This window comes from Chionomys nivalis, chromosome 1 (assembly GCF_950005125.1).
Source record: "Chionomys nivalis chromosome 1, mChiNiv1.1, whole genome shotgun sequence".
NCBI lineage: Eukaryota > Metazoa > Chordata > Mammalia > Rodentia > Cricetidae > Chionomys > Chionomys nivalis.
In genome coordinates, this window is record NC_080086.1 from 77791857 (window position 1) to 77810512 (window position 18656).

Consider the following 18656-nt stretch of genomic DNA (forward strand, 5'->3'; position numbering starts at 1 on the left):
TCATTAGGCTGATTCTTTTTTCCAGGTCTCTGTCTGGCCTATCCAGACTCTGGTTCCTGGCCATCCAGGCAGTATCTGGCATGGGCTCCCTCTGGTGGCCCCAAGTTAAAACACTTATTGGTTGGCCACTCCCACAAGTTCTGTGCCACCCTTACCCTAGCGCATTTTGCAGGCAAGACAAATTGAAGGTTTAAAGTGTTATGGGATGATGTTTTTTGTCTGTACTGCAATGAATAAAGCTTGCCTGAAGACCAGAGTGCAGAACTAGCCACACTAGTCAGCCATAGAGGCCAGGCAGTGGTGGCACACACCTTTAATCCCAGCATTCAGGAGACAGAGGCAGACAGATCTCTGTGAGTTCAAGGCCACCCTGGGCTACATGAGACTGAATCTGTTGAAAAGGGAAAAGAGCTCACACCTTTGTTCCCAGCACTTGGGATCACAGGCCTTTAATGTCAGCACTAGGGAGGTAGAAACGGCAAGTGATATGGCTGGGCAGAGAGAGGACTATAACGTGGGAGGAGACAGGGGCTCAGGATTCAATTTGAGGATTTATAGAGACAGCGTTCAGTCTGAGGTTTCATAGGGACAGAGTCCCCCCTTTGGCCTGAGGATTTGGTAGAGGAAAGAACTAGTGACCGGTTGCTCTGCTTCTCTGATCTTTCAGCATTAACCCCTATATCTGGGTTTTTCTTATTAAGACCAATTAGAATTCACGCTACAGTTTTGTGGCTGGGTTGCTGTCCCAGGAGAACCACTGGGAGCCTCGCCTGGTTACAGAAGATGGCTGGTTCTGCGCGCTGTGCTCATTACTAGGAATCTTCCCTGGGGTCACTCTTTTGGATTCCAGGGTGTTTCCACTGTACTAGGTTTCCACATCACCCCCATTTCCAGCTCTTTCTCCCTGTTCTCTCTCCCTCATCACTCACCACCACTTGATCCTCCTTGTTAGCATTCCCAGGCCCATCCAGTCTACCCATAAAATCTGTTCTGTTTCTCTTTCTAAGGACACCCATGCGTTCTCTCCCTGAACACTTTTTGTTACTTAGCCTTTCTGGGTCTATGGATTGTAACATGATTATCCTTTACTTAAGGGCTAATATCCACTTATAACCTTGTTTGTCTTTCTGGATCTGGGTCACCTCACTCAGGGTGATTTTTTTTCTAGTTCCATCCATTTGTCAGCAAATTTCATAATGTCGTTTTTTTAACAGCTGAGTAATATTTCATTCTGTAAATGTACCACATTTTCTTTATCCATTATTCAACTGAGGGACAGCTAGGTTGTTTCCAGGTTCTGGCTATTACAGATAAAGCTGCTATGGACATAGCGGAGCAATGTCCTTTCGGTAGGATGGAATGTCCTTTGGGTATATGCTCAAGAGTGGTATAGCTGGGTCTTAAGGTATATGAATTTTCAATTTTCTGAGTAGCTACCATATTGACTTACATAGTGGCTGCACAAGTTTGCACACCCACCAGCGATGGAGGAGGTTCCCCTTGCTCCACATCCTCACCAGCATGAACTGTCACTTGTGTTTTGATCTTAGCTATTCTGACAGGTGTAAGATAGAATCTCAAAGTAGTTAACTTGCATTTCCCTGATGGTTGCCTGGATTTCTGGTGTTGCCCTAGGTTGAACAGGGGGTCTTCATCCAAGCTGGGGGCTGGGACCCAGCAGAGAAGAGGGAAGGGGGGATTTGGGATGGTGCCAGGGCTGTAGGGAGAGGCACCCAAAGACTGGAGGAGGTCTGCAGGCAAATGGCCTACCTAGAGTTCTGGCAGCTGGCATGGTCTCTGGCCCAGCAATGTGTCCTGCCTAAGTTTGCCTACCTGCACATCAGTGCAGGCTGATGTGGCCTGCACTTCAACAAGGGATATCTACCTGGGTGAGGGACAAAGACTTGGCACTGGGGAGGTGGGGGTGGCCGAGAATTGGATCCGTGGAAACTGAACTGAAGGAATGGGAGAGTTTCATGGGTGGGCAGCCTGCCTTTCTTCTGGATGGCTTGGGCTGCTCTTGAGCAGGGGGTGCCCCTCTGAGTTGGGGGCAAGCACGTGGCAGCAGAGGTGGGGTTTGGGGGAAGAGGGATGGCGAGGATTGTGTCGGTGAGACTGGAGGGAGTGTGGTGGTCTGGGGTGGTAGGCCTACCTGTTCTTCTGGCTGGCATGGCCTGCATTTGAGCAGGGGATGTCTGCCCTCCTTTGTCCATTTTGATAGAACCTCTGACACTACCTAACCAGGAAGTGCAGTGCATCCTCCACTGCCTGCTTTGTCCTCTGTGCATCCCCACTGAGCCATGGCTCTCCGCAGACTGTGTTTCATGCTGTGTGATGCCCAAATCCTTCGATCTAAAGGCTACTGAACACACTAGACACATAGATTTTTAACACCCCTTACTGAATTTAATCAGGATTGTAGGACCAGAGAGGTCAAGAACGTAAGAAAACTTACAGAATCTTCTAGCCTGGGCTGATAGGGGTTCACAGAGACTGAACCAACTACAAGAAAGCCTGCATGGGACTGGCCTAGGCACTCTGCATATATATTACAGTTGTGTAGCTTGGTCCTCTTGTGGGTCTCCTCAAGTGGGATCAGGGGCTGTCTCTAACTCTTTCGTGGCTTTTGGGACTCCTCAAACTGGGTTGCCTCGCACGGCCTTAATACATAGGGAAGTGCTTTTCTTACTGCAACTTGATATGCCATGTATATCGATGATAATGGGAGACCTGCCCTTTCCTAAACAGAAAGGGAGGAGGAGTGGATTGAGGAAAATGGAAACAGAGGGGGTGGCGGAGGGATTGGAAGGAGAAGGAGGGGAAACTGCAGGTGAGATGTAAAATAAATAAATAAATAAATTTAAAAACACATAAATAAAAAAAGAACAAAAAAAGAATTTATTCAAACATTATTTATTTGTTTTATTTCAGCTGAATGAAGAAACCCAAGAATATTTATTGAACCTTTTCAATCGTTATGTTGATGAAGGGTTACAATTTATCAACAAAAAATGCAGCCAAGCCATCCCGCAGGTGGACATCAGCAAAGTGACCACACTCTGCTGCCTCCTGGAGTCTTTGCTGCTTGCCAAAGATGGAAGTATCCTGTCAATGGTATGAAGCTTTGCTTTGTTTTAAAATTGTGTGTGTGCGCGCATGTGCGTGTATGCATGTACATGCGTGTGTGTATGTGTTGAGCTAGGCATGGTGGCACACGCCTTTAATCCCAGCACTCAGGAGGCAGAGGCAGGCAGATCTCTGTGAGTTTGAGACCAGCCTGATCTATAGATTGAGTTCCAGGAAAGCTAGGGCTATTACACAGAGAAACCTCATCTTCAAAAACTAAATAAATAAACAAATGGGTAAGTAAGTAAATGAATAATACATAATATACTTTGGAATGACTCAATTTTTAAGAACACTGGTGGCATATGTATATATGCATACACGCAAAATACTCATACATATAAAAAGACAAAAGTGTGTGTGTATGTGTGTTGGTGTGTGTTAGGGTGTGTGTGCTGGGGTGTGTGTTCGTGTGGGTGTGTTGGGGTGTGTGTGTTAGGGTGTAAGTGGTTGGTTTGTGTGTGTTGGGGGGGTGTTGGTGTATGTGTGTTGGTGTGTGAGTGGTTGATGTGTGTGTGTTGGTGTGTGTGCACTTGTGAAGATCAGAAAATATCTTTGGGGTGTTGGTTCTTTCCTACTAAGGGTTCAGGAATCAAGCTGAGGATGTCTGGCTTAAGTGCTTTTACCCACTGAGCCACTTCACCAGCCCTGCATGAAGCCTTCTTCTTACTACTAAAAGTTACAAAATACTATTGTTCTATGAGAGTCTTTGCCAATAAAACTCTAAATTTTCAGAAATTTGATCATTTTATCTTATTAATTTAATCTTCACGAGACTAATGACTGCATTTGATTCAAAGTTAGAAGGGATACTAGAGAGCCTGTGATTTATTCCTCTAATCAACTTTTAATACCCTTGTGGTCTACAACATTTCAGGACAACAAATGCTCAATCTGCTTAAAGACAGCGAAGAACTAAAAATTAAGTTACAATGCACAGCTACAGTCAGCTGCAGGGTGTGCTTCCTACTGGTGCCTGTCATTCATGTTTCATCATCTTCCATCACGTAGACAAGGGAGCGCAGCCCTGTAGGACCACTAAATAAAATATGTGTGATGCCCAGTTAAACATGTAAGACTAATAAAGACGAAAATCCCAAACTTGATAGTTCAGGGTTTGCTTTCCCTTAGAGAGTAAGATCTTTACACTGTCTCTCTCTGTACTTTCAGGAGCAAATGAAGCTGAACACATTACTGTGCCAGACTTTCGTGTTCTGTTATTTGTGGTCTCTGGGTGGAAACTTAACTGAAAATTACTGGGATTCTTTCGATACATTTATTAGAACACAATTTGATGATAATCCTGATGCGAGGGTAAGGACCAAGTGGAGGTGACATCATAGCTTAAAATCCTTAAAATTTAAAGGTAAAACTTTAAGAGCGTTATGTTTTGTGTCGAAGAGTAATACTAATGGGATTAAACTAACACTCCAGAAAATGTAACATAAGCTAAAGGTTTGAGTTAATAGAATAGAATTTCATTTTAAGTAGAAAGAGATATGCGAGCAGGGGAAGCAACAACTTTAAGAGCTTTAATCCTATTTGTTGTGAGGATTTAAAAAAGTTATTCTCTTTCAGCCACTGACAACATCTATTGTATAAAAAAATTAAAAACAGAAAACAAGCAAATAAGGAATCTTCTGGTGTGCTTCCAGGGGCATTTGATATTAATAAGGCAATGGTCTGTAAAGCCCTGAACCGTAGATGACTACTGGGTTAGTTAGCAGATGCACTCACAGTTAATCTGTATTGACTCTTGAACTACTTGTTGTGTATCCCAACACTGACCAAACGTGCCATGGCGGCCAGATTCCTCACTCTCACACACAGATCTGCAAATGTGGAAGGAAGATGCAAACGCACCTTGTGATATTGGACTGGAACTGGAAATACCACTCAAGGATGTTCAAAATACTAATGCATGGGAGAACTGGATGAAAATTGATATGTACATTCAGTTGTCCTTGGGGAAACCAACCCCAGTCTTCTCCCAAGGATCCCGAAGTCTGCAGATGCTCAAGTACCTTCTGCCAAATGGGGCATTGTCGACAAACACCTGACACACCCTTCTGCGTACTCTCCCTCATCGCTAGATGGCATAGAGCACCTGATACAAGGAAAGACATTGAGTACAGAGAGAACATTTGTAAACCTCTTAACGCGTGCGCATGTGTGCGTGTGTGTGTGTGTGTGTGTGTGTGTGTGTGTGTTAATTGACTCATTTCTGGCATTTCCATTTGGTTCTTTTCCAGACTCTCAGTTTCCTTGGTAAATTTTTTCACCCATGTTTTCAAATTTCTCATCCATTTTGCTAGTTTTCTCCCCCACATTAGTGACTTTAATCTAGAACCTGAACTAATTCCCGTATTTCACTCATCCTGTTCAAATCCTCCTTAAAATAATTCAATTTTTTAAAATGTAGGATGTAGAATTCTTTTTTTTTTTTAAAGTGGGGTCTCACTGTGTACACCAGACTGACCAGAAACTCACTGAGATCTGCCTGTGTCTGTCTTCTGGGTAGTAGTGTTAAAGGTGTGTGCCACCTCTAACAAAACAAAGAATTTTTTTTCACGACATTTCAGTTACTCCATAATCTTTGCCTTCTGCAGGATCCGTATTGACTATTTTGTATTCTAGGTGTTCCTGAGCTGTAGTTTGCACATCTGTCGGAATGGAAGAATATTTTATTTTTTTCTCTTACTACCTTTTGTTTTATTTTAAAGATGTATTTACTTTTATTTTATGTCTATGAGTGTTTTGCCTGGATGTATGTATGCACATCACATGTGTACTGTGCCCAGGGAAACCAGAAGAGGGAGTTGGATTTCCTGGAACTGGAGTTACAGGTCACTGTGAGCCACTATGCGGATGCTGGAGACTGAACCTGACTCCTCTACAAGAGCAGCAAATGCTCCCAACTTTCAAGTCACCTCTCCAGCCCCTTTTATGAGGGTCTTCTTTGTGCCCAGTCTTCACCTGGACATAGGAACCCTGCCACTACGTAGAGAGGAGGAGCGGATTAACAGTGACGGGGATCGTGATTTGACAACAGCCTGACACTGTAATGTTCTCATGTTCACAATAATTATTTCATGTTCATCCCCCAGTGCAACACAAGAGAATAAAAGGTGTTCGAATATCGTGAAGATAGACCAAGCAACATGAGGATTATTAAAGCTAAAGAAAGTTATAAACAATAAGTAAGACAGGGAAATAATGAGAAAACAGAGAAAGGCACAATCTGACTAAGCAAAATAAGAATTAAACAAAGAAATTAAGAAGTCTGTGTGGGGCTTGGAATAGAACTCAGAGGTAGAGTGTTTGCCTAGAAGAAAAAGAGAGAGAGGAAAGGGAAGATGGGAAGAAGGGAGGAAGGACAGAAGGAAGGGAAGAAGGAAAGAAAATTAAGATTCAGAAAATAAAAGACAAGTGAGGTTAAAGTTTTATAAACTTGGGTCACAATTTCTTCCTAATTGGAAACTCCAGCTCCTGGATTGTCTCATGAAGGTGAGAGAGCAGACACTTGTATCTTAAATGAAAGCCTCTGTGGGATCCCAACCCGTGGAACTGGCCTGTCTCCCTTTGCTGTTGAGCAGGGGTCATCTCTCCTTTAGGGTTTCTCAGCCAGCAGCAGGGGCACACTCTGGTAATGCCCGTCCTGCCCGCTACTCTCTTGTTTCTGCATGTGTCAGATCCTGATGACAAAGGCTCTAAGGGAGTCGAGCAGGTACACACACAGACAAGTAGGCATACACACACAGACACATAAATAAAAATGAGTAAAATCAATATGTAAATAAATAAATCCCCACACACTGTAAGATGGAAACAGGGGGATCTCTGGCGCTTGCTAGGCACCAGCCTCACTCCACGGTCAGTAAGACGTCATTGCAAACAAGGCCGAGAATGTTGGCTGGGACACCAGTGTCCTCCACTGGCCTCTGCATTCACCCACACCATCACATGTCACGTGTATCATACACACATGAATAAATGCATCGCCACTGCAGTTAAATTAAAAAGAAAAGAATTCACCTATGATATCTGAAAAAACTCTTAAAAGCAAAAATGAAATTCAGCTCTATGTGTGAAAGTAAATTCAGCTTTTATGTAAATATATGCTTCTGTGGGTCAGTGCTGTCCACTGACACTGGGTTCCTATTTCAGCTGCCCAGTTCTGGAGATCTGTGGAGCATTCACGTAGACTTTGACACCAAACGCTTGGACCCCTGGGAACGTATCATACCCACCTTCAAGTACAGCAAGGAGGTCCCATTCTTTGAGATGCTCGTCCCTACAACAGACACAGTGCGCTATGGCTATCTAATGGAAAAGCTGCTGGCGGTCAAGCATTCGGTGTTGTTTACCGGAACCACTGGAGTTGGCAAGGTAAGGAAACGGCCTCAGGTAAGAAGTGCAATCAAAAGCGAGGGACTGTGGAGCTGGGGTTCCCGGCATCGGAAATAACTCATTGTTTCCCATGTTTAGCTTGCATCACTTTTCCAGGAAGGATTTATCTCGGCAGAATTTATATAGACCCGGGGATTTCCCCAGAGTTGATCAGTTTCTGCCCGCATCTTCGGGGTGGTGTCATTGGCCAGGTTTTGAGTTTAGGGACATTTCTATGCTTCTGCAGTGGTCTCACGGTGTCTGGAGAGAAACTGCCCAGGGCAATTGTGTTCTCCAAGGACTGATGAAGGTCATTCTGTCCTGTTTCCTACTTAATTTTAACTGACACAGCCACAACTTGGATGTCATTTTAATTTGGCGGGGGGAGGGAGGCAGAGAAGAAAATACTTAGAGGAGTCCACACACCAGGATTCACTGTTTCCTTTCTATATTATCACTAAGAGATGTGGGCAAGCAAGACGGCTCAGCAAATAAAGGAGCTTGCTGTCAAGCTTGGTTACCCAGGTTTAACCCCCAGGACACAGGGAAAACCAACTCCTGTAAGTTGTCCTCTGGCCTCCACACATGTACACCATGACACACAGACACCCCCACATACATGTTCACACAGGCATACACATACACACACAGACATGCTCACACATGCACACACACACATATGCATGCTCATACACACACAATAAATAAAATATCAATTTTTTAAAAATTACAATAAAGAAAGTAAGTCTGCCTCAGTTTCAAATTGGGCTGGGTAGTAACATGAATTTTGGTGTAACTCTGCAATTTTTTCTGAGTTAAATCTGACTAGAGTATTTCTTTGGTTCTGACGACTATAACTGAAATCTCTGACCACACTGAAAGAATCCCAAACAGTTCTGTCTACATCCAAAACTCCTTCTTTTATCCTGTTTCTTGTTCACTGTGTTGGATCATGACAAGTGTAGGCTACGGAAAAAAGTACCATATTGACTATGAAATCAGTTAACATATTCTTTTTTATTCAAAGTCTGTTATTGTAAAAGGATTGCTGAACAGAATTCAAGAATCAGCAGGCTATGTCCCTGTTTACCTGAATTTTTCTGCCCAAACGTCCTCTGCAAGGACACAAGAGATCATTGAGTCAAAACTGGAAAGAAAAAGAAAAAATATTCTAGGTAAGACTGATTCATCATTGCAGTTTTTCCCACACGAATTATTCATTCAGCCGGTAGGGTGTATACAAAGAGAGCAAGCTGAGGAAACCAGACTTGCTTTGCGTCACCCCATTCTTGTGTTGAGCAGCCTACTCCTCTGAGGAAAGCGCTGGTTGGAGGGCCGTGCCTCAACATGAGGTCGTGGAGAGCTCAAGTAAGGAGAGTCTGCTGCTGACGGTCATTTTTCTCATCCAGACAGCTCACTGTGAACAGCAAATCATTTATTTCTCCCACAACTGTGTCAGCAAAACACCTGAAGAAGGCGACTTGAAGGAAGAAGAATTTGTTTGGGCTCACAGTTTGAGGGAGGCAGTTGATCATGGTGGGGAAGCATGGCGGCAGGAAGAAGCGGGTGGCTGCACTAGTCTGCCGTCAGCAGGGAGAGGGGTGAATGCTGGCGCTCGGCTTGCTTTCTCTTCTTTTTGTTTCTCATTTAGTCTCAAATCCCAGTCCATGGGTTTGTGCCACCCACATTTAGGGTCGTTCTTCCTTCTCCATTCTCACAGACACACCCAGAAAGTGTGTCTCCTAGGTGATTCCAAGTGAAGCCAAAGTGAAGATTAACCATGATAGTCATCATCATGGTCAGCCCAGACCATCTTCAGTCTCTGAACTAAAGCCACTTCATGGCTCCCCTTCTCTCCACCAACGGGCCTCAAATCTCAACTGACTTCCACTTGTTTAAGACCAGCAAAGGTCTTCATGTGTGACCCATGCAGTTTCTGGGTTTGGTTGGAAGTAAGCATAAGATTAAGTTTGTATTCAGTCAGTGTTTCCCACCAAGTTCTAACATCTCTCTCTCTTTCCTTTATTAGCTCATTTTTGTTTGTTTCCTTACTTGTTTTTTTTTTTTTTTTGCTTGTTTATTTTTTGGTTTTTCAAGACAGGGTTTCTCTGTTGCTTTGGAGCTCATCCTGGAACTCGCTCTGTAGACCGGGCTGGCCTTGAATTCACAGAGATCTGCCTGCCTCTGCCTCCCAAGTGCTGGGATTAAAGGCATGCGCAACCACCACCCAGTCTAGTTTTGTTTGTTTGTTTGTTTTTAAGCATAATTTTCCTGTTGCCTTTAGATGTTTCAAGTCTGAGCCAATGAAAACCATCAACCCCAAGCCTAACTGAAAGTCAGCCCTGATCTGTGTTGTAAGTCAGATTTGCAGCTCCAGGACCTATCATTGAGATAGCATGGGGTGTTTTTACTAGTCCTAGAGGTCCTGGTGTGTAGGGGTAGAAGATGGAATGGACTAAAGTTTTGTCCCTCACTAACATTTAGATTGTCACTATGTACGGCCCCTGCTCCTCTGGCGCTGGCTGCTCCATGTCCTCTGGGAGGGCCATGCAGGAAGGAGTTCTTGTGAGCATCCCTAAAAGAGCAGTTCACTGGTCAGGCTTCAGCCTCCTGCAGGGCTGCCTGAGGTTGATCTCAAGGTCTCCATCTCCACTCATTCCCATCCTCCAACAACACAAGCTCTAGCTCCTAGGTGCTGGACTTCACTCAGCAGAGCCCACAGCCCTCTGGACTGGGCACCTGAGAGATCTCAGGCTCAGCTGCTTTCCACTTCGTCCATCATGCACTGACCTCCATATACTAACATCGGGGTCACCAGCTGCCTCCCTACTCCTCTTGGTTCCCCATCCTTGCTCAGCTAAACACAGGGCAGCGGATGCCTGTCTAGGTTTTTGGCATGAGCTCCCCATTTTTAATGAATTACTCTCTTAGGTCTCTTCTTCTCAGTCTGGTCTTGCTACATGGCTTCTCTGGGGCAGAAGATGGCGTGGAGCCCTGAATTAGCTTCAGTTGCCTTGGAATTGCCACCTAGCATTTATCCCAGCCACGGGGCTGTAGCTGTTGTCCCAAGGCCTGAGTGCCAGAGGGGTGAACTCTCACTTACTGTACTTCCTTTCCACTGTCCAGGAATTCCCATTGGTGATGCTGGCATGGTTTCAAACATCAAAGCCTGTTTTCTGTATGGGGATGATGAGGTGATGTTCATAAATGGAAATCTTTAGTAGCTGTCTTAGAGTTTCTACTGCTGTGAAGAGACACCATGACCCCAGCAACTCTTATAAAGGAAAACATTTCTTCAGGGGTCAACGAAGTTCAGAGGTTTAGTCCATTGTAACCATGGTAGCATGCAGCAGACGTGATGCAGGAGAGGTAGCTGAGTTCTACATATGGATCGGTAGGCAACAGGAAGGGACCCTGAGCCACTGGTCTGGCTTGAGTATCTGAAGCTTCCAAGTCTGGCCTCAGTGACACTTCCTCCACATAGCCACGTATGCTCCAAAAAGACCATGCCTCCTAATAGTGCCACGCTCTGTGGGCCTATGAGGGCCAGTTTCTTCCAAACCACCACAGTATCCCTCTACGTCCTTCTTTGGAAAGGTAATTTCCTTCCTCCTCCGTGCTCAGATGCTCAGGTCATCTGGTCCTCACATCTGGAAAGGTTCAGACCTCACTAGGGAGCTAGCATCATCATCATGTGATTCTGAGACTAGGGGTGGGGAACCATGTCATATGACAGGGCAATGCTAGTGTTTTGATTCGTTCTCTATCTCCTGAAAGAGGTGAGTGAGGAGATCCCTCATGACCCCAAATGCTGCTGTGTTTCCACCGCTTCTCAACACCATTACACCAAGGGCCAAGCCTCAACATGAATTTTTCTAAGGACAAATCATTTTCAAACCACCACCACCACAACAACAACATGGCCTTCCATTTTCTAGTGATATATTTTGATTCTTTTAAAACTGTTTTCCTCTTCCCAGGAGCACCAGGAAATAAGCGTGTTGTGATTTTTGTTGATGATCTGAATATGCCCCGACTGGATCGCTACGGCTCCCAACCACCAATTGAATTGCTTCGGCAGTATCAAGATTTTGGTGGATTTTATGATAGAAACAAACTCTTTTGGAAAGAAATACAGGTTAATTTTAGATTTTACATTAACTGATGTGTTCAAATATGGAATATCATTTGTCAGAGCTACTATAATACTGGGTATTATAGACTGGGTAGTTTAACCTATTTTTCATAATTCTGAAGGCTAAAAGTTCAAGATTAAGGAGCCAGCAGAATCCACTCCTCTAAGACTTCCCTGCTTGATCTGTAGATGTTTTTCTTCTCCTCAGGTCTTTACATGAGTTTATTAGTCTGTTTTCTATTACCACGGGTGGGGTAAGTTATAAAGGCATTTATTATGGATTGTGTTTGACCACTTGTGGTGACATGTGACCATGTGATGATAGCTTTCCTTTTCACCACTGGAATGGTGCAAGTGGTAGGTGACACTGGGGAGATCTATACAAATGTCTCCTCAACCCAGATAGGGAACCAATGGTGGACCAAAATAAAGATACCATCAGAATCCAACCTGGTAAACCAGTGAATGCATTGGGCTTACTTACAGGTGTGGTTATAGAGTTACTTACAGGAATGTGAACGACTCAAAGGCAGCTGTGGGGTTGGATATATTCCCAGCACTTGGGAGGCAGAGACAAGTGGATCTCTGTGAGTTAAAGGCCAACCTGGTCAACATCACAAGTTCAGGTCAGTCAGGGTCACAGAGTGAGACCTTGTCTTGGAAGGAAAAGCAGGGGCAGCTGCTTCACCTGAAGCTCACCCCCATCCCCAGCATGGTTGACAACTCATGGCAGCTGGATCTGGAGTTTGATGCACAACTTGCAGGCAGCTCAACATTCCAGGGCATCTCCTCTCCTCATCAGTCCTTTACTACCTATAGAACCTTGGGGATCCAGGGACCCTGGGAATCTAGTAAGCTTTGGTACTTCCTGAAACTTGTGAGTTGTTTATGTCCTGGTATGAACAAGCTTTCTTTAAAACTTCTTGAGAAGCAGGGGGGGAGCTATACAACAGCAAGGCATCATGTGGAGAAATAGGAGGAGCATGGACCTTTTCTCTGTCCCTAATTTTAAACACAAATTAGGGCTTCAACACATTATTTCTGGGTAAATTCAGTCTATACAACATGGCTTTGTGTTTCTTACATCTAATTCAGCTCATTCCATCTACACTGAGTTCTTGCCATGCAGCTTTGGGGGATGAGAAACAAATGCGATGGTCCTAGCCTCCCAGAGAGCTGAGTTTGGGAGAGTAGACAGACATCTGTGGTGAGAGATGATGAGTAGGGGAGACAGAGAGAATTCAGGGTTGGGATTAGGTTGGGTGTGAGAGAAGCAGGGGTTGGGGACTTAGATTATAAAGACAGAGCCAAGGGAGTGAACACTTGCTATCTCATAAACATGAAGTCTGGAATGCCCTGGGCCTGTAAAATGTGACTCTGGAACAGCAAGAGGAACAGAACTCACATCTCAGAGGGCTGTGGGCCTATGATGAGGAGTGTAGGTTTTTCCTCTCTGTGATGGGAAATCTTTGAAGTAAGTGTTCTAGAAAAATCTTCTTAACTTTTGGAAAGGAATGAATTAGAGGGGAGGCAATAATAGAGAATCTGTAGCCCCTAAGAGGAGAACAGATGAGAGTCAGCGCACCAGTGTAGTGACAAGTACAACCAACATGTCATCAGCAGTACTTACGAATCTGGGGGAGAATGGGGATCCTGCACTGACTGCCTGCTCTGTTTCTGTTCTGCAAAAGGGCATGTCTAGTGTAAGGCAGCTTGCCATAGTAAAGACAAATTGCAGCAAGCAATTTATGTCATTTAACTCTCCCAGCATCCCTGCAAATCAAAGGGTGTTATTAGCTTGAAGACAAACAGACACAGCCCAAATCCTATATTCTTTGGAATATATGGGCTATCCATTGTAACTATTTCTCTGGTCACTTATTCCTTTTCATTTCAATGGTCATTATCTGAAGTCAAGCCCTCTCTCACACAGGCTTCTGAGGCCCATAGTCTGTATCTCATAAAGATATCCGCTGGATGAAGCTAACACATTGAACGGATCTCTAGACACCTGCTCTGCTCCCTGATCTGCAGACAGCCAGAGTGGTCTTTTACTCTCTACTGTTTGTTTCTAAAGATTTAGATTTTATTTTTAACTATGTGCCTATTTGGGGAGCTTGTGCACATGCCCCATGGAGTCCAGAAGAAGGTGTTTGATCCCCTGGAGCTACAAGCAGTTAGGTCACTTGATGCGAGTGCAGGGAATGAAACTTTGCAACAGACTAAGGTCCCCTGCAGGGCAGAAGTCGTTCTTAAACACTGAGCCAGCCCTGACATTGCCAACTGAGCGACTAAGTTAGCATCCAAGACCTTGATTTTTCTATCATAAAATGAGGCTAGGAATAGTGACCTCAGATAGTCTTGGGGTTGCCATGCTGGTTCATGATAGGTCCTCAAAAGAATGTTGGTTCTGAGTCTTGATATTAGGGAAAACAGTCTTATCTCTTCCTCTGCAGACTGACTCAAGTGACTTTTTCTCCACACAGGACGTAACAATCGTATCAGCATGTGCACCTCCAGGAGGGGGCCGCAACCCGGTGACACCCCGCTTCATCCGACACTTCAGCATGATGTGCCTCCCGATGCCCTCAGAGCACAGTCTAAAGCAGATTTTCCAGGTGAGTGTGGACTCTAACTTAAGCAAGATGGGAAAAAGAAAACACGTAACATGAGATCCTTAAATCTCATGGTCAAAATGGTCAACTGGGTTTCTAGAGACCCCTCTGTCTCTTTCCTAAGGAGGAAGCACGTGACCATGGACACCCAGAGAGCAGGTAATGGGTGTCTGAATCTTGATTTTGATATTTGTGGCCACACAAGCAGACCCTTTAGGGATGCAGACAGATTAAACATGTCATTTATTATTAAAGAAGGCAGATCTCTTCTACTGTCCAGCCCTTACTTCTGCTTACACTTCAGACATAGCCTCCAAGCCTGGGTCTTCCCTTAAACCACATGCCATTCTGGGCAGCTCCAGTTCAACACATCTCAGACCGGCCTCAGACTCTCCCACCACCACTCTGAACAATCATCTTTCTCCCACCTGTTCTAGCCTTCCCACGGGGCAAATTCCTCATCATTTAAATGGGAAACACATAGTTGCCTTAATCTATAAGTGCTCAGAAACGTCCAAATGTGAACCATGATTCTGAAAAGTCTGATGATGAAGCGTGAATCAGGGAAGCCATGCTATCGCCAATCACCCAAGGCTGGTCTTGGAGGAGGATTCAAATTGACAGAGAGGGAAGCAGTCCCAGGAACAGACAGTTCTTGAGTGAGCAGAGCCACAGAGACAGGAAATGGGAAGTCCATGGTCAGGCACATACCATCTATGAATCCCACTCAGCCAACCCAAACAGCCACAAACCACAAGAAAGAACTTGTTCTTGGGGGCTGGAGAGATGGCTCAGAGGTTAAGAGCATTGCCTGCCCTTCCAAAGGTCCTGAGTTCAATTCCCGGCAATCACATGGTGGCTCACAACCATCTGTAATGAGGTCTGGTGCCCTCTTCTGGCCTGCAGACATACACACAAACAGAATATTGTATACATAATAAATAAAAACAAATATTTTTTTAAAAAAGAATTTGTTCTTGAGAATATATTCTGAAATGAACAAGGACTTGACACACGGATGTCTTTGTATTGGAATTTAGCATTCTAGTTGCACTTAGAAAAGGTATCAGAACTAGAGGACTTGAGAGCCAAATATTTGTTTTTTTGTTTTTTGTTTTTGTTTTTGTTTTTTTTAATCTAACTCTCCTTACATTTTTGGTTCTAGGCCATCTTGAATGGCTTCCTGAACGACTTCCCCCCAGCTGTGAAGCAAACTTCATCAAACATTGTGGAAGCTGCAGTTGAGATCTACAACAGGATGAGCGTCGATCTCCTGCCAACCCCAGCCAAGTCCCATTACGTCTTTAACCTGAGAGATTTATCCAAGTGTGTGCAAGGTAGTATACTGGACCTTAATCCTTGGTTCTGCATTTCCATTGCCTTCACCAGATCTCTCAGAACCATGGCACCCAGCTGTCTATGACTCAGCTAGGCACCCTACATGATACTTCTTCTCAGATGGCCACGTGATGAGATCTAGAATCTCCCAGGAAAGGGCCTTCTTGCCATGATGGTTCACTGAGGTGGGTAGACTTGCCCACTGTGGATGGCACTGTGTTTGAGATCCAAACTATGCAAGATGGAGGAAAGAAGCTGAGCACAAATTATATTTATCCATTTTCCTGTCTCTGCTACCGGACTGTGGATGTGTTGTGCGCAGCTGCCCCAAAATCCTGCTCACGTGACTTCCCCTGAAGAGATGGACCATTACCTGGAACTGTGTGAAAAACCAAACCCTTCCTTCTTCCTACACTGCTTTTGTCAGGGTATTTTATCACGGCAGCAGGAAGGTCACTTAGGACACAGCATTGCTTATTCATGTCCCCTAACACCCCTACTTCACACTGAACTCCAGAACTTTTTCAAGTCTCCAATACCCCTCCCACTTCTCACTCTCAGCCAAAAATGAGAAAGAGAGAGCTGAACAACAGAAGCAATCACACCAGAGATGCCTCATCTCCCAAACCTCCCAGACAACCTGCTTCTCTCTGCCCTGAGTGAACCGTCCCTGTAGTACAAATTCTAACTGTTCTTAATAAAAACATGGAGTCAGGTATTCTGGGGTGAAAGCTGAGAGATCAGAGAAGCAGTGCAGCCAGCCACTAGAGAGACCTTCTACCTCTACCAATGCTCAGACTAAAGGGGAGACCCTGTCCTCAGACTGCGTCCTCAGACTGCGTCCTCAGACTGCTTCCTCAGACTGCACCAGTCTCTACCAAACCTCAGACTGCATCTTAGCCACTGTCTCCTCCCGCCTTATATTCCTCTTTCTGCCCAGCTATACCCCTTCTTGTCTCCACCTCCCTAGTGCTGAGATTGAAAATTTGGGACTCCTAAATTCTGGGATTAAAGGTGTAATTAAAGGCCACCACCTGGCCTCTAGTGGCTTAGCTCTGCACCCTGATCTCCAGGCAAGCTTTATTTGTTAAAACACAAACAAAATATCACTACATGTCCCTGTACACTCCATCTCCACCTGCCTCATCGGGGGTTTGTTTCTTATAATTCCACTTTGCTTTTATGGCATCCTCTTGTAAGAGATCAAGTTAATTCTCCCGGAGCACTATTCCTCTCCTTTTCTAGTGGCCTCTCCTGATGCCTCCAGTTCTGTCTTAGTACATGTCAAAGTTTATACCTCACCCTGGCGTTAGCTTCGCTTCCCATAGGCTAGGGCTCTGTGTTTGGCACTGCCCCTCCCCCTTCCCAGCAGTCCATGGTGTAAGCTCTCCTGTGTTCCCTGGTCTGTCCCTATCTGATGTCGCTCCATCCACATTGATGGCTGCTCATCTATTCTACCTTAAAACTGTGGTCCCTAGGTTCTGTCCTCAGTCCACTTTTGTTTTTTTTTTCCCAAGACAGGGTTTTTCTGTAGCTTTGGAGCCTGTCCTGGAACTTGCACTATAGACCAGGCTGGCCTCGAACTCACAGAGATCCGCCTGCCTCTGCCTCCTGAGAACTGGTATTAAAGGTGTGCGCCACCACCGCCCGGCTCTCTGTCCACTTTATGCTCAGCCTCCTCAGTCGATTGCCTATGACAGATCTCAGCCTCCTGTCAGAGTGGGTGCCTCCCACCTGCAACACTCTTCCCGGTGGCCTCACTCACATGCCCAGCTGAACTTCTTAAACTTGGCAGATGGAAAGTAGATTCTTAACCAGAGGTGTTGATGCACACCTTTAATTCCAGCCCTTGTTAGGCAGAGGTAGGCAGATCTCTGTGTGCTCTAGGCCAGTCTGGTCTATGAAGTGTGTTCTAAGACAACCAGAGCTGCATAGGGAAACCCTGTCTCTCACACACAAAAAGAGTAGATTCTTGCTTCATCCCTCCACCACTGGCCACGGGTATCCCTGCCCTAGAGGGGACTATCATTTTCTTCTCTAGTCATGAGCCTTGAACAATGTCCCCTTCAAAATATCTCCCAAATCTCACCACTTTTTTTCCATCCCCAGCTGGATTTAAGTGTCTCCTACTTTATTCAACTGTTATAAGCAGTTACATAAATGCAAATTTTTCCTTTTTGGTTTTCTTTTCTTAAAAAATGCACAGGTATTCTCCAATGTGATCCAGGAACAATAAGAGAAGAAATTCAGATATTTAGACTGTTTTGCCATGAATGTCAACGAGTGTTCCATGATCGATTGATCAATAATGAAGACAAGCACTACTTCCATGTCATTTTGACAGAAATGGCCAGTAAATATCTTTATTTATCTGTTCTTTTATTTAAAAAAAAACAGAAAAGTTATTTGGTTTCTATAAGGAAAATGAAAGGAGTTTGAGCCTTAGTCATTCATAAGTAAAGCTTTTGATAACTCAATTATATTTAAATATTATGAAAATTAGTTACTAGAAGAAAGAAAGCTTTGGTAGTCTTACTCAGCTATGGAATTAGAAGTAGAGGCAGGAAAGTGGAGAAATAGAATATTGTCTAATAAGAAGCCAAGATAAAATGTTTCCTCTCATACAAAGAATAGACAGAGAATATTGATGAGTGCTTCAGCAGAAGGGAGAAGCGTAGGGAGAAAGCAGTCTGGAATGATGTGGGTGGGAACGAGAGAGGGTCGTGGGTGAACAGAAAGATAAATAGCACGTCTTCTATCATGGGGACTCTAGATGTAACTATGTCTCTCTAAGCATATCCATGTGATACATGAGTCACACATATGTGTCATGAACACAGATAGGATTAGTTAGGGACAATACAAACAAAAACAATAACCTGTATTATCAAAGTAGTATAATGAAGCCCATTATTTTATGGAATAACTAAAAAACATTTGTATCTGGGTGTGATATCTCATTTCCATAATCTAAGCACCCAGGAGGCTCCAGCAAGACGAGCGCCAAGAGTTTGAAGGCAGCCTTGGCTATAATATGAGACTCTGTCTCAAAA

The 18656-nt window shown here is 44.5% G+C and overlaps 1 protein-coding gene across 1 annotated transcript in view; it reads left to right on the forward strand.

Moving 5' to 3' along the window:
• Nucleotides 1-18656, forward strand: part of Dnah6 (dynein axonemal heavy chain 6) — a 194201-nt gene that overhangs the window by 88764 nt on the left and 86781 nt on the right. Inside the window, exons 35-42 of the mRNA XM_057768879.1 lie at nt 2932-3114; nt 4297-4440; nt 7294-7515; nt 8543-8690; nt 11496-11653; nt 14137-14268; nt 15431-15602; nt 17810-17956. Coding sequence (XP_057624862.1) covers nt 2932-3114; nt 4297-4440; nt 7294-7515; nt 8543-8690; nt 11496-11653; nt 14137-14268; nt 15431-15602; nt 17810-17956 — 1306 coding nt within the window. The remainder of the gene's footprint in view (nt 1-2931; nt 3115-4296; nt 4441-7293; nt 7516-8542; nt 8691-11495; nt 11654-14136; nt 14269-15430; nt 15603-17809; nt 17957-18656) is intronic.